This window comes from Vigna unguiculata, chromosome 10 (genome assembly GCF_004118075.2).
Source record: "Vigna unguiculata cultivar IT97K-499-35 chromosome 10, ASM411807v1, whole genome shotgun sequence".
Classification (NCBI taxonomy): Eukaryota; Viridiplantae; Streptophyta; class Magnoliopsida; order Fabales; family Fabaceae; genus Vigna; species Vigna unguiculata.
The window spans coordinates 321,457-336,379 of NC_040288.1; the positions used below are offsets into that span (position 1 = coordinate 321,457).

The window sequence follows — 14,923 nt, forward strand, 5'->3', positions numbered from 1 at the left end:
ATTCACAAATTGATGCGGGACACTAAGTTTAACCTCGTTGTAGGATACTAACAAAAATAATCAAATTTAATCCATTTTAAAAAAGTCTTGACTAAATTGAGACAAAAAAAATACTAGAAGACTGACTTAACACTTTTTAACAAAAACAATGAGCATAACAATAATTAAACCTTTTTTTTCATTCCTTTTCATTCTTATCTCCCACGAGGAATGATATTAAATTCAAAATAACCATTTTTTTCTAATTATAAAAGAAAATAATGAAACCAAACATATTCTAATATATTTCAAATCATCAACCATATTAAAAACAAATTCATATGAATTTATTTTATTGAATTGTTTGTAGTTATGATGTTGTTATAAGTTTTTATTTTGTATTTCTATATATAATATAGGAAAATTACCTTATAAAATAATTATTTTTTATACACAAGTTTTAAAGATATGTTATTTTTTTCTTTCTGTGTTTTCCTTTGCAATAATATTTCGAGAATGTGTTTTCAAGATAAATGAATTGTCATTCGCAATATGATATTAGAGTGGGTTTTTCAACTTGCTTTACTTCCTCGCATGCTCTTTTACCATCCTTCTGATAGTTCTACATCTCATATATTCATTCATTCTTTATCCTGGTGAAATTCTCCACCGTAAAAACACAAAAATACCACCACAAAAATGTAAAATGTCATGGACTTCTTCTCTAATCCATCAAGCCCTTTTAGCTCCATCCGGGGAAAATCCTTAAGTAATTATTGTTATGTCACCACTCAATGGTACAAATTACCTTTCATGGAGTAAAAACATGAGACAAGCCTTATTGTTAAAAAAATAAACTACAGTTCATAAACGTTAGCATCAAAATTACGAGAACCTTGGAGTCGCAAATTATTGAAAGCGTTGTTTACATCGACATGGCAAACAATTTGTGGGAAGACTTACAAGAGAGATTTTCAAAAGAAGATTATTTCAAAATCTCTTACAACAAGAGATACATTATGTGAAATGGGGAGAAAGAAGTGTGACGAAGTTTTATACATATTTAAAGATTATATGGGAGGAACTTGAATCGTTGAAACTCATTTTGATTTGCAAATGTGACATATTGTGCAACTGCATATTGTCCAAAGTCATCATAAGTTATAGAGAATCAGAATATGTTTTGTGCTTTTCAAATGAGTTGAGTGAAATCTCTAACACTGTATAAACTCGAGTGCTTCTTCATGGAGCCTTTTTTGAATATTAACTTTTCTTTGGTCATACAACAAGAAAGGCAATTAACTATAGTGATTGTTCATGAGGCTAAAGTTTTCACGATTACATAGAGAAACGAGACAATCAGAATAATTCAACCCTACAAAACCAATTTCTAAGGTGAGTTGTGCACTCGTTTATATATTGTAAATTGACATTATCTATAGTCAGTGTAGGACTCTCAACACCTCATCACATTAAAGCATATACATCTCGAGCGTCAGGCTATATATTATTGGGTGATCCAATAACGGTCCATAACGGGTGGAACAATAGACCCAAAATCTCATAATTGTTTTTTCTACTAGATTTGGATGAGGGATCAATTTCATATTCAATTTTGGTAATAGCCAAGCAAATTAGAAGACATTATTAAAATGTCATCTTTCTATGACTCTGGACAACAATGTTTGTTCTTAGACCTTCTTATGATTTACTCACATTCCAAACGCCAAATTTACCATTACTAAGGAATGTTATCACTAAACTTTCAATTCAAGGATTGGTTTTCCTTTAATCCATTGTACCAAATTCAGGGAGCACGTGAGATTACTACTCAACATTTGTTAACCATTACTATTGTGGCTTTCTTCTTTTTTATATATGTTGCAAATTGGTGACAATGATGTTTCTACTGAAATACTATTACTTTGTAAGGAGATTGAACCCATCTGATGAACAAGGCATTGGATGCACCACATTACCGTCACATTCTCCTAACTTGGATGGAGTCAAAAAAAAGTTACATTCTTGTCTCATACATAGTGGCTTAAGATGCACCTAAGCAAAAAAAAGATAAAATTGTTTGTTTGTGTGTGATATCACACAAAACAATAATAGTAGAAACTTAACTAATATAATTTTGGTTTGGTATGATAACTTAATCATAAAAAATAGTCAATCAAATACACTTAAATATTAATAATATATAAACTTACACAACTACAACACTATTTACATGAAAGACTATGCATTTATCTTATATCAGTGAAGGTGTTGGCAATTTTTTCACATTGAAACCTCCCTATCCCAAAGTTTATTGTTTCAGAAAATTCTCTAACCAAATTCAATTCCTTGGTTGTATCCACTTTAAATGCTCTCATATGCACAATTAACGTAGAAAAGACTCCATTAAAAATTCTCAATGTGAGCCTTAACCCGTTCATTAAAAACTTGATAATGTGTTATTTTGTGATGGTTTTTTAGCTAATGATGTTGATAAATGTGTGTACTCTAAATTTGAAAATGATGATTATGTCATTATATGTTTGTATTTGGATAATATGTTAATCTTTGGTACATGCATTGATGTAGTATTTAGAAGTAAATTGTTTTTGTGATTTAAATTGGAAATGAAAGACATAGGTGAAGCCAATTTGATTTTAGGTGTTAAAATCATCACGAAGGGAGATAAGACATTACTATTCCAAGAACAATACATTGAGAAACTTCTTAAGAAGTTTGAGTATTATGACTTCAAACTAGTGAGCACTCCTTATGATATTAACTCTAAATTAAAGAAAAATATAGGAGAATCTATGTTTATCAATCTCAGCATACCCAGATAATTAGGATCTTACTGCATTTAAAGAGCTTTCTATACCTGATATTGCTTATGCAATAAGTAGATTGAATAGGTACACTCAATGTCTTAGTTAGAAACATTGAGATGCATTTGCAAGACTTATGAGATATCTATGAGGTTTAATGGATTATGTTATTGAATATAGTGGATTTCCTGTCATACCAGAAAGGTATAGTGATGCTAATTGGATCTCTGATTCAAATGAGACAAAATTCACAAATGGTTATGTATTCACACTCGGGGGTGGTGCGATTACAAGGAAACCAGTCAAACAAACAATTATTGCAAGATCAACAATGAAATTTGAGTTTTTTGCTCTTGAAATGGTTGGCACTGAAGCTATGTGGTTGAAAAAATTCTTAGCTAACATTCCATTAGGAATCAAACCAACCCTATTTGTGTGAGTACATTGTGATTGCAACCAACAATAACTATATCTAAAAACAAAAACTATAATGGAAAGAACAAACATATAGAATTGATACATAATTTGGTGAAAACAGCTGCTAAATAGTGGAGCTATTTCCATTGACTATGTGAAGTCAAAATAAAATCTAGTGAATCCCTTGACTAAACCCTTGCGAAGAAATATGATTCTAGAAACATCAAGGGAAAGGAGACTTAAGCCACTTGAAAACAAACAAGTGATGGTAACCCGACCTTTGTGATTAGAGATCCCATGAATAAGGTTCATATGGTAAAACATGTCACTTGTTAATTCTGGTAGCACTAAATTGGTTTTAAATCAATTATGTCCATTCTTATGTTGTGTGTGGAAGTGTTAGAGTCTGCATTATTGAGAGGTTAAACTTTGTTATTAAAATTCTATGTGGTGTAAGAATTTTAGTTTAACCAAAGTTTTCAATGATTTTCATATCCCTTACGGTGGTGTGTGATTTGCAGCATATGCTTGATAAAATGATTTATATGAGTGTCGAGTGGGATCACTTATATGAGATATTGACATAATCTAGAGCACTCATGAATACCAGGTACACACATGACTTAGTAAGCATAACACACCAATAACAAAAGAAATTGTGGTGGTGCATTGTGATTGATAAACCGCTAACTACATCAAGTGTCTTTGGTTCACATAGCTTGTTATACCAACTACACTGTATGTTATGTTTCTCAATCTAAGACTGGTTTATATAGGTCGTTATACCAACTCTGATGCATTACATCTTATATGAGATTCATGATTTTTCTTCTTTCTTTTGGTTTTACTTTTCTCTTTTACTTTTGCAATATGTGGGGGATTGTTGTTAAAGTAGAGTTTATATATATTGCAAAAGCATTTTGCGGCACTATAGTCCATCTCTGGAGTGCTTGAACTAAAATCAACTTATGTAGTTATGTCTCTTTCTTTTTCAGTAACAAAGCAAGATCCATGTGGTGCAATTTTCATCTCCAAAACCATCCAAATCCTTTGCTTAGCTTTTTTCGCAATGAGTGATACTTCTTCTACAAGGCAAGGTGAACGTTGGGCAGGTGTAGTTTTGTTTCTATGCGAGACAACCATCCCTCCTCCGTCTATAAATAGGGGTTTATGCTTCATCCAAAAAAACACACTTTCACATTCTCATTCTTCTCCTCTCTCTTGTTCTCTCATCTTCTTATCTCCCTTATATTTTGTTTATTAAATCTTGAGTTATTTATTTACTTTTTGAGAATTTTTTGCTAGTTCTAAGATCCTCAACAAATCTGAGAAGTTCATATTTGTATATTGGAATACTTGTACAATACATTACGAATAAGTCTTTAAGGATAGTGAATATACACACATCAGAAAACTCATTTTGTTTGTGATCTTGTTAGCTACTACAACCCTTAGTGTAGTTTGAATAAACTATTTTGAATGTATTTGATAGTTGAACAATACTTAGTGAATGATAGTTTTATCTTTTATTCTGAACGTACTTTTTGAAGTGATACAATGATCATCGAAACATGCACTTTGAATCTCAGAATTGTTTTTTTCTGCAGGATATCGATGAGGGATCGAATTCATCTTCATTTTTTGTAGTAACCAAGCAAATTAAATGACACTGTTACGAAGTTTCATCTTGTTATAACACTGAACTACAATGTTTGTTCATAGAAGTTTACTTGATATAATACTGAACTACAATGTTTGTTCATAGAAGTTTACTTGATATAATTTTGGTTTGGTATGATAACTTAATCATTAACAAAGTTCTGTTTAAGTTTATCTCCTAATTATTGCCTGTGCAGTCAGTAGTTAAAAATAGTCAGTCAAATACACTCAAATATTGTTAATATGGTAAACTTACACAACTACAACATTGTTTACATGAAAGACTCTGCATTTATGTTATATCAGTGAAGGTCTGGCCAATTTTTTCACATTGAAACCTCCCTATCCCAAAGTTTGCTGTTTCAGAAAATTCTCTAACCAAATTCAATTCCTTGACTGTATCCACCCTAGATGCTCTCATATGCACAATTAAAAATGAAAAAACTCCATTAAATTCTCAACGGGAGCCTTAAACCTTTTATTTAGGTGCATAGATGCTCAGTACATTCTCATTCGTACAAAGTACATTGGCACTTGGCAGGTTGAATCACCTAGATTCAATGGGGGCATTTATCACATGAAAGATTCAAAAAGAGGCTGTCCATACAAAAATTAATAAACAAGCAAAGTTACATCTGGTCCATAAGAAGAAAATGAATCGAGGCTAAACTCTTCGCAGCTCAACTCATCCAAAAATCAACACAGTCATTGGTCTTTGTCAGTCATAAGAAGAACTCCATATGTTGAGTTGTGCTTATTCTCTTCCCCTGAGCCCCGTTGGAACACTGATCATAAGAAAGGAGACAGTCCCTCAAAGTTACAAAGACCCTAGGGTCCAGGGAAGTCGCAGCAGAGGGTAGCCAGTGAAAGAGCTCCACAACTCCTTGAATTAATGCTGAGACTAGACACCAATCTTGAAGTGGCCACTGCACTATGTAGAGGCAAAAGTGACTGTACACTTCCTAGTTGGTATACAAAAGTTCTGCTCAGAACAACAGTTTGATACATCAGCACAATACAAAAGTGTTTAGTTTTTTAGTTTTGTGAGCATTCAAAATTTTTACAAGGTACACACAAGTTGATCAACTATAATTAGAAATTATGGTAAATATAGATTATGAGCTAATTAGTATAAAACTCAACCAACTTACCTATATGTGATATTTTGTAATTGTATAATAGTATAAAATCAGTTCACCAATAGTTCACAGAATATTTTCTTTTGAAGGAAATGTAATATAATATGCATTAAGTCATATAATACAAACAAGGCTAACAACTACTTACACAAAATATATGATATAGCAAGCTTTTATAACTACATATAAACATGTTAAGTTTTATCCTGAAGGACTTCTACACTTAACTTTGGTAAAATTTAAAACTTTATTTATAAATAACCATTGTCAATACTTAAGAATATGAACTAACAGAACGCAGAAAAGACGGTACTACTATCAGAAAAACAAAAGCCCATGATGCAATATCAGCTCACACAAAAACATCAGGACCAACAGAATTAAAGCTTTCAGAAGTCTCCAAAATAATGTCCCGTCCCACTGTATCTGATGAGCTGTTCTTTGACAGTTGTTATAGCTGTCATCTTTGCATATTTTTGCATATTTGGGTTTCTCCGAATTCTTGTCTCCTAGATTCCTTCTTTATCCTTCTTGAAGGTGCTAATGATTACTCAATGTAATAGGACCTTTTCCAATACTGTCTTTATCAGCACATCAGTTTTTTTCTATATTCAATTTCAATTTCCCATTTGGAGCTATAACATAGAGTATACATAAAAATGAGCATTCATGAAAATTAAAAAACTTTGCAACAGATCGAGTTTCTGGGTATAAACAAAATCTCAAAAAGAATGTAGCTTTGGAGGTTCGGTGTTAAGAGTTTACCTGATAAATAGTGGGGATGGACGCTGCAGCACAGTAGGGTTGAGAAGAAGGGAATGATTGATGGATCGAAGAGGTGATTTGAAGGAAGTGTGTGAGATGAGACGACGAGTGCAATGCGACAACAACGCCATGAGAATCAGAGAGAACAAAAATTCAAAAGAAAAAGGGTGAAACACATTCAATGTCGGAAGGGTTTTCCATGTTCAATCACAAACCTAAATACATTGCTTCACTGAACAAAGTACAAACCCTATTTCAAATAAACAGGGACATATATTCACTGTTTTGCTTCACTGAACAAAGTACTATTATTTCCAAAATTAAAGTAAAATAATTTATTATTTATATACTTTTATTCCTGACCTAATATTTCATTATTATATAAATATATTGTGATTTAAAAAATAAAAATAAAATATAAAATCTTATAAATATTTTATTAAAATTAAAACTAAACCTTTTTTTTATTTTCCTATATAATAATATCGTTAAATGATAATTAAAATAATGAATTCAAACTATTTATAAATATTGATTAAAATATCCATATCATGTTTCTATAATAATGAAAAAAATAACATGATAAAAAAAAATTATCATAATTGGTATCAGCCTTTTTATCTTGTTTTATGCATGGATTAACTATTATTTTTCGATTTTCTCTGACCATTATCATTTATATATATGCATACAAATTATATATTTTTATTTTTTTATTATGTTTTAAAATTTTAAAAATTATATATAATAAATTGTATGATATTCTTTGTCTATTTTATACAAAAGAAATATTTTACTCGATGAAATTTTGGAATCTTTTGATAAATTTAAAATGATAATTTCTTCACAGTTATTTAAATATAAAGTCCACATATTTTATAAATATTCAAAAAAAATAAAACTTTATTTAAAATTCGATTTAATGTGTAATATATTTTCAGTCACTGGAGTTTAAAATACGTTTTTTTATGGTCCTTCAAATTTAAACTGATTATTTTAGTTTCCACCATTTGAAAGTAAAATGCATTTTAATTTTTATTCATAAACTTTTATCAAAATGAATATTTTAAAAAACTTGATGATTGGATTATAAAGTTGAATTAGTTTGTTATATAACTTTTAATCATATAAGTAATTTCAGAAGAGTAAAACAAACATCATTCACATTGCATATGCTAGAGAATTAATTTTTAATTTAAATGACCTTAAACAAACATGGTTCAAATTTGTGGGTGCAAAAACACTTAAAACTACAAATAAATATAAACTAGCAATTGTAAATGTTCAATTCATATAAAATTTCATTTGCACTACCATTATAATAATATTTTAAAAATATATAATAAATAAATTATTAAATTTAACACATACAGAAAGACATTTTGCGAGGCATAATTATTTTTTTAACTTTACTCGTATCATTTTTAAATTCTAACATCTTTAAGTTTTAGTCTATATGTTCGCAAGTCACTCCTATCCTATTTTGAACCCTTCCAACAAATTCAAATTATTCTTGAAATTTGATTAATTTAGTTATTTATTTTGAATTTATCAATAATTTATACTTTTCCTTCAAAATTCACCTTAATAATCTTCAAATTAATAGTTTCTTACATAATGAAGTAATAATGTACTGTATGGCCCATTGGACCATCGGCATCGCATAGCCTATTGGTCCATCGAATAAGACTGGCAGGGCTTGCATACTGAACAGACCATCGGTCGATCGGTCACACAGATGAAACATGTGGACCCATAAAGGGGACCATCGGTCGATCGGCCACACAAATGAAACATATGGACCCATAAAGGGGACCATCGGTCGATTGGCCACACAGATGAAACATGTAGACCCACAAAGGGGATCACCGGTCGATCGACCACACGGATGAAACACATTTCACTGGTTAAGGTACAAGTCCGTAAAAAGGACCATCGGTCGATCGGCCACACAGATTAAATACGTTTCATTACTTAAAGCTGTTAACTCATAAAAGATAACCCGCCTGGCCAAGCGACCATCGGTCGATCGACCAAATAAAAAACCTGGACCAGTCAGCCGGATTAATTAAAATTAAACAAGCCAGTAATCACAATTAAGGGATCATTGGGTCGTGATTAAGGAGCCCTAATTATAGGCCCACACCGGAAACTATAAATAGGGCCCAAAGGTAGGTTGGTGAGGATCTTAATTTCGCATTTATTAGAGTAGTTACACTTATCGACCGATCGATCCCCAAACTGACTTAAGCATTGGAGCCATTTAGGCAGGTACACCGATCATCTGTTCAACCGATCAAACAAGGAAGAAGATTGCGTGGAGTGGAAGTTTCAGCAGATTGCTTGGAGAGGAAGTATCGAGGAGAAAAGAGTAAAATTGGAGTCAGTATCAGAGTATGCTGAAAAGTTCAAGCACCTGGGTAGGTTCCACACCTTCAAGATGGTTGAGGATTGGCAGTGTAGGAATTTTGAGAATGGGTTGAGAGGCGATCTCAAACTCATGGTGGCTCCGCTCTCTATCAAGGAGTTCCCTGCCTTGGTGGAGATAGCAAGGGTAATGGAGAAGCTAAAAGCTGAAGTTGAAGCTCAACAACGGTCTCAACAGAAGGTGGGAGGACCATCTGGGTCCACGAGCCGACAGGATGATAGGAGGAAACCCTACTCTAGACCTCAGCCTCAGGGGTCCAAGAGATCCTCACCTCAGTCTCACCAGCATCACTCTCACAGGCCGCGATGTTTTCATTGTGGAGGGCCCCAAATGAGGAGTACTTGCCCTCAGCTTGGTGGTAGGCAGACATGTTACAGATGTGGCCAGGAAGGCCACTTCCTTAGAGATTGCCGCACTGATAGGAGTGTAGTGCCGAGGCCTCCGACACAGACTCAGCCACAACAGACACGGGGAAGTGCAAGACCCCAGGCACTGGCCGAGTGTACGCCATGACAGGTACAAAGCCAGACATATCAGGTAACCTCATCTTTGGGTCTTGTATGATTGCTGGTAGAAGCTTGTGTGTTCTATACGACTCGGGAGCGACACACTCTTTTGTGTCGGAGTCTATAGTGGTAGAGTTGGGTCTTCCGGTGAGGGGACTCCAGTAGGACCTGGTGGTGTCCACACCTACTTCTGGGTTGGTCAGAACCTCGACTTTGTGTGCCAGATGTTTGATCGAGGTTGAGGGACGCAAGTACAGGGTAAACCTCATCTGTTTACCTATGGAGGGGCTAGATGTGATCTTGGGAATGGATTGGCTATCTGCTAATCACATTCTCATTGATTGTAATGAGAAGAAAGTGTTGTTTCCCAACTCAAAGGATGAAGATATGTTGATGTTCTCACAGTAGGTGGATCAAGCCATCAAGGAGGGATCTCGGTGTTTCTTAATTCTGACTCAACTGTCTATTGAGAATGGAGATGGACACCTTGAGACGCCAGTGGTAAGGGAATTCTCATATGTTTTCCTTGAGGATGTGTCGGGCTTGCCCCCTTCCAGGGAGATAAAGTTCTCTATTGATTTGATGCCTGGAGCAGGACCAGTGTCAATAGCACCCTACAGGAGGGTTCCTGCTGAGCTAGCAGAGTTGAAGAAACAGATTGAGGAACTGCTGGAGAAACAGTTCATCCGACCCAACGTGTCACCTTGGGGAGCGCCATTGTTATTGGTAAAGAAAAAGGATGGCAGCTCTAGACTTTGTGTGGACTACAGGCAACTCAACAAGCTAACCATTAAGAACAAATATCCTCTGCCAAGGATAGATGACTTGATGGATCAGTTGCACGGCGCTGCGATGTTTTCAAAAATCGACCTCAGATCGGAATACCATCAGATTAGAGTTAAGTCTGATGATGTGCAGAAGACCGCTTTCAGATCCAGATATGGGCACTACGAGTACGTAGTGATGCCTTTCGGTGTGACTAACGCCCCTTCCTTGTTCATGGGCTATATGAACAGGATCTTCAGCCCGTTTCTAGACAAGTTCGTGGTGGTTTTCATCGACGACATTCTGATATATTCCCGAACTCGTGAAGAACATGCGGAGCATCTGAGGACAGTTCTAAGCATCTTGAGAGAGAAGCAGCTGTATGCAAAACTGTCAAAGTGCAAGTTCTGGATGACCACAGTCCAATTCTTGAGACATATGATCTCAGCTCAGGGCATATTTGTGGATTCATCCAAAGTGGAAGTTGTGTTGAAGTGGGAACATCCTAAATCAGTGACTGAGATTAGGAGCTTTGTGGGGCTGGCAGGCTACTATCGGAGGTTCATTGAGGGATTCTCTAAGATCGTGGCACCCTTGACACAACTGACTCGCAAGGATCAGCCTTTTGCTTGAACCGACCAGTGTGAAGGTAGTTTCCAAGAGTTAAAGCAGAAGCTGACTAGTGCTCCCGTGTTGGTCATTCCTGATACCAGTAGACCCTTCGAGGTTTACTGTGATGCCTCCCATCAGGGGTTAGGATGCGTTCTGATGCAAGAGCGAAGAGTGGTTGCATATGCCTCAAGGCAGCTGAAAAGTCATGAGAAGAATTACCCCACACACGATCTTGAGTTAGCAGCTGTAGTGTTTGCACTGAAAATCTGGAGACATTATCTGTATGGTGCTCAGTTCCAAGTCTTCAATGATCACAAGAGCCTGAACTACCTGTTCGACCAGAAAGAGTTGAGCATGTGACAGAGACGTTGGATAGAGTTTTTAAAGGATTTTGACTTCGAGTTGTTGTACCACCCAGGAAAAGCTAATGTGGTGGCTGATGCCCTAAGCCGAAAAACAATCCACGCATCTTATATGATGGCCAGGGAGTTGGATTTGGTGGAGCAATTCAGAGACATGCAATTGCAGGTGACCTTAGGAGAGGATGTCATTAGATGCAACCATCTAACCGTGTCTAGTGATTTCCTCATCCTGATAAAGGAGATGCAATTATTGGACCCCAAGTTGCAGAGAACATTGGAGTTGCTTGGCATTGAGAAAGTCAAGGACTTTGTGATAGGAAGTGATGGGGTGTTAAGGTTCAGAGGCAGGGTCTGCATACCTGAAGATTTGGAGGTGAAGGGTATGATTCTTGAAGAGGGGCACAAGAGTCGTTTTAGCATGCACCCAGGCATGACTAAAATGTACCATGATATGAAAGAATCCTTTTGGTGGTCGGGAATGAAGTCAGATGTGGCTCGGTATGTGGCATCCTGTTTGACCTGTCAGAAGGCTAAGGCACAACATCAGAGACCTGGAGGGATGCTGCAACAGTTGGAGATCCCAGAGTGGAAATGGGATAGCATTGCTATGGATTTTGTTACCCATTTACCACGGACGGCGAGGAGTCATGATGCCATATGGGTTATAGTAGACCGTCTAACCAAGAGTGCCCACTTTCTAGCGGTGAATCTGAGGATGTCCATGACGAAGTTGGCACAATTGTATATCAGTGAGATTGTGAGATTGCATGGAGTGTCGTCGAGCATAGACTTTGATAGGGATCCACGATTCATATCCCGTTTCTGGCAGACGTTGTAGAGTGCCTTGGGCAGCAGGCTGACTATGAGCTCAACTTATCACCCTAGACGGATGGCCAGTCCGAGAGGAGAATTCAGTCTCTTGAGGATCTCTTGCGGACGTGCGTGCTTGATCATCTTGGTGTATGGGACGAGGTCCTGCCTTTGGTGGAGTTTACCTATAATAACAGTTTTCACGCAAACATTGGCATGGCGCCATATAAAGCTCTCTATGGCAGGAGGTGCAAGACTCCTTTGTCCTGGTACCAAGATGGAGAATCAGTGGTGGTGGGACAAGAGTTACTAAGACAAACCACTGAGAAAGTCAAGTTAGTACAAGAGAGGATGCAGGCATCTCAGAACAGACAGAAATCCCATGCGAATCAGAGGAGAAGACCTTTGGAGTTTGCAGTTGGAGACCATGTTTTCTTGAGGATTACCCCGACCACTGGTGTGGGGAGGGCTATTCGCTCAAGGAAGCTATCTCCTAAGTTCATTGGTCCATATCAGATCCTGAGGAGGATTGGACCAATGGCCTATGAGATCGCCCTACCTCCTCAGTTGTCCAACCTCCACTCAGTATTCCATGTCTCTCAGCTCCGAAAGTATGTGCCTGATCCCTCCCATGTACTTGAGGCAGAAGATTTGCAGCTTAGAGGAGATCTCTCAATGGAGGTTCAGCCTGTTGGTCTTGGTAATAGCCAGACAAGTCCAGGTTTTTGGATTGAGGGAAGTCCATTAGTCTAGTCCAGGTTGTCTGGGATAAGAGAACGGGTGATTTCACTTGGGAATTAGAAGAAGATGTGAATGAATCATATCCACACCTGTTCTCTGGTAAGTCTCAATTTTCGGGACGAAAATTTTTGTTGTTGGGGAGAATGTGAGAACCCCTTTTTGTTTTCTCTTTCTATGTACTCTCTCTCTGCTAACATCCACACAGAAACAACACTCCACTCACCTTGCACCTTTCTTCCTCACCATTTTCTCTTCCTTCTCTCTACCAAACAAAGGGGTTTGGGCTCAAATTCAGTTTATGAATTTTGCTTTCTTCCTTCTGTAACATCAATCCAATCTGAGACTAGCACATAATCTCCTCCCCAAGTTGTTCATTCCATCCTTACACGTAAGTTGGTTTCAATTTCTCAGTTTACCTTCAAATTTTCCGAATTGTGGGTCTTTCAATCTTTTGGGGTGAATTAGGATTCATACTTACGTGTAGAAATTTCCTTTCCAGCTTCTTAGGTGCTGAAATCGAATCATCTTCCGGTTGAGAGCTGAATTTGCTTGTGATTATTGAAAAGGTAAGGGAAGCTAACCCTTTTTACTCAAATTCGTATAGAAAATTCGTTGATGAGTTTGAATTGCATGTTTAGTGTTGAATTGATGTTTTAATTGCATGAATTGGTGAGTGATTGATTTGTGTATGAGGGAACTAGGCTACTGCATGTGGGAACAAGTTCGTAATCTGGTATTTTCACCTAGGCGAGTGACTCTCGCCTGAGCGAAAACACCAGGAAACCCACCTTTGTTCCTGCGCGAAGTCTCGCCTAAGCGAGCTGGGGTCGCTTGAGCGAGAGACACTCTCGTCTAAGCGAACCAGCTTAGCCTGAGCGAGAGTTCACCCAGGTTTCTTATTTTTGCCACTGTTAGGGCCTCGCTCAGGCGAGACTGACTCGCCTGAGCGAGATGACCTCTCGCCTGGGCTAGATTGTCTAGCTTGAGCAAGAGCCACTGCAGTAAGGGTGCTTCAGTTTCTGTTTTCATCAGTAAGAATATATGTTTTGATGTAGCTTTGTGCAATTAGACCCTTGTATGGTTGGAATGTTATTATCAATGTATTGCATGACGAAATTGGATGAATATAAATTATGAGGAGTTGTGGTTGGAATAGAATTTCAAGGGAAATTTAGGTGAACTTGTCAGTGTGTGTAAGGACGTGAGGAATCCATATTGGTTGGTATCCTGAAACTTCAATAATCATTCACGCTCAGATAGAGTAGAATGGATTATGTCGTGAGGAGTAGCAGGAGGTCCTAGTCTTTGGACTTGATCCAGTCCTAGACGCAAAGGGGACTTACCCTGGAACAGTCGGGTGAATACTCCATGTGTCCAGACTCTGCAAAGTCTGAGAACCGTTACAGGTACAAGCCACCAAGAGCTCCAATGTCGCTTAAACAATTTGGATATCGAGTCTATAATTATATAATTGAACTGTGTTATGAATGATATTTCTAATTGTGAAGTGTATAATTTTCTCTCATTTTAGTTAGCTTACCCTTCTTGTTGTGTTTGTTTGCCCTTGTGTATTCTCCTTTGCAATGATCACCTACTACTGGTGTGAGCATAGCCGAATCTAGATGAAGATACCCCCTTCTGAGCAGGAGTTGATGCCTTACCAAGAGGTTCCGCGGTAGTTTTTGGGTTTGATGTTGTGGAGTTTTGGAATGTGCAATTTAGCATTTTCTTGTACCTACACTTGCCACGAGTGTTTTCATGTGTTTTTTGGATGACTATACCAACATGATATTTATACATATAATTTTATATGTCAGTTATATCCTACTACCTGCTTTGTTTGATCATAATATAATGTTTGATTTGGTAGTGTGAAAGCTATTAAATGGGATGTTACAAAATCTACATCTCCAAG

General features: G+C 36.7%; 2 protein-coding genes across 3 annotated transcripts; one reads left to right on the plus strand and one right to left on the minus strand.

The window, feature by feature from the left end:
- Positions 1–5,309: 5,309 nt before the first annotated feature.
- LOC114166414 lies at positions 5,310–7,051 on the minus strand. Of its 2 annotated transcripts, none has more exons than XM_028051147.1 (2): positions 6,785–7,051; positions 5,310–5,862 (listed from the first exon to the last, which is right to left on the minus strand). In XM_028051147.1, exons 1-2 carry the CDS (start codon positions 6,913–6,915, stop codon positions 5,709–5,711), a joined length of 285 nt encoding a protein of 94 aa, XP_027906948.1. In that variant the 5' UTR covers positions 6,916–7,051; the 3' UTR covers positions 5,310–5,708. The 2 variants fall into 2 exon arrangements, 1 of the variants encoding a protein (XP_027906948.1); XR_003599919.1 differs by lacking the exon at positions 5,310–5,862 and adding an exon at positions 5,869–6,654 and having other exon boundaries at positions 6,785–6,882.
- A 2,173-nt stretch (positions 7,052–9,224) lies between these two features.
- Positions 9,225–9,725, plus strand: LOC114166891. Its single transcript, XM_028051766.1, has one exon. It carries the CDS (start codon positions 9,225–9,227, stop codon positions 9,723–9,725), a length of 501 nt encoding a protein of 166 aa, XP_027907567.1.
- The last annotated feature ends 5,198 nt before the right edge of the window (positions 9,726–14,923 follow it).

Bases quoted from the DNA above. Each gene is read 5' to 3' on its own strand.
- LOC114166414 (XM_028051147.1), bottom strand. From the start codon at position 6,915: ATGGCGTTGTTGTCGCATTGCACTCGTCGTCTCATCTCACACACTTCC. The intron at 5,863-6,784 runs GTAAACTCTTAA...TGTTCTGAGCAG, and splicing joins CCATCCCCACTATTTATCAG to AACTTTTGTATACCAACTAG.
- LOC114166891 (XM_028051766.1), top strand. From the start codon at position 9,225: ATGGTTGAGGATTGGCAGTGTAGGAATTTTGAGAATGGGTTGAGAGGC.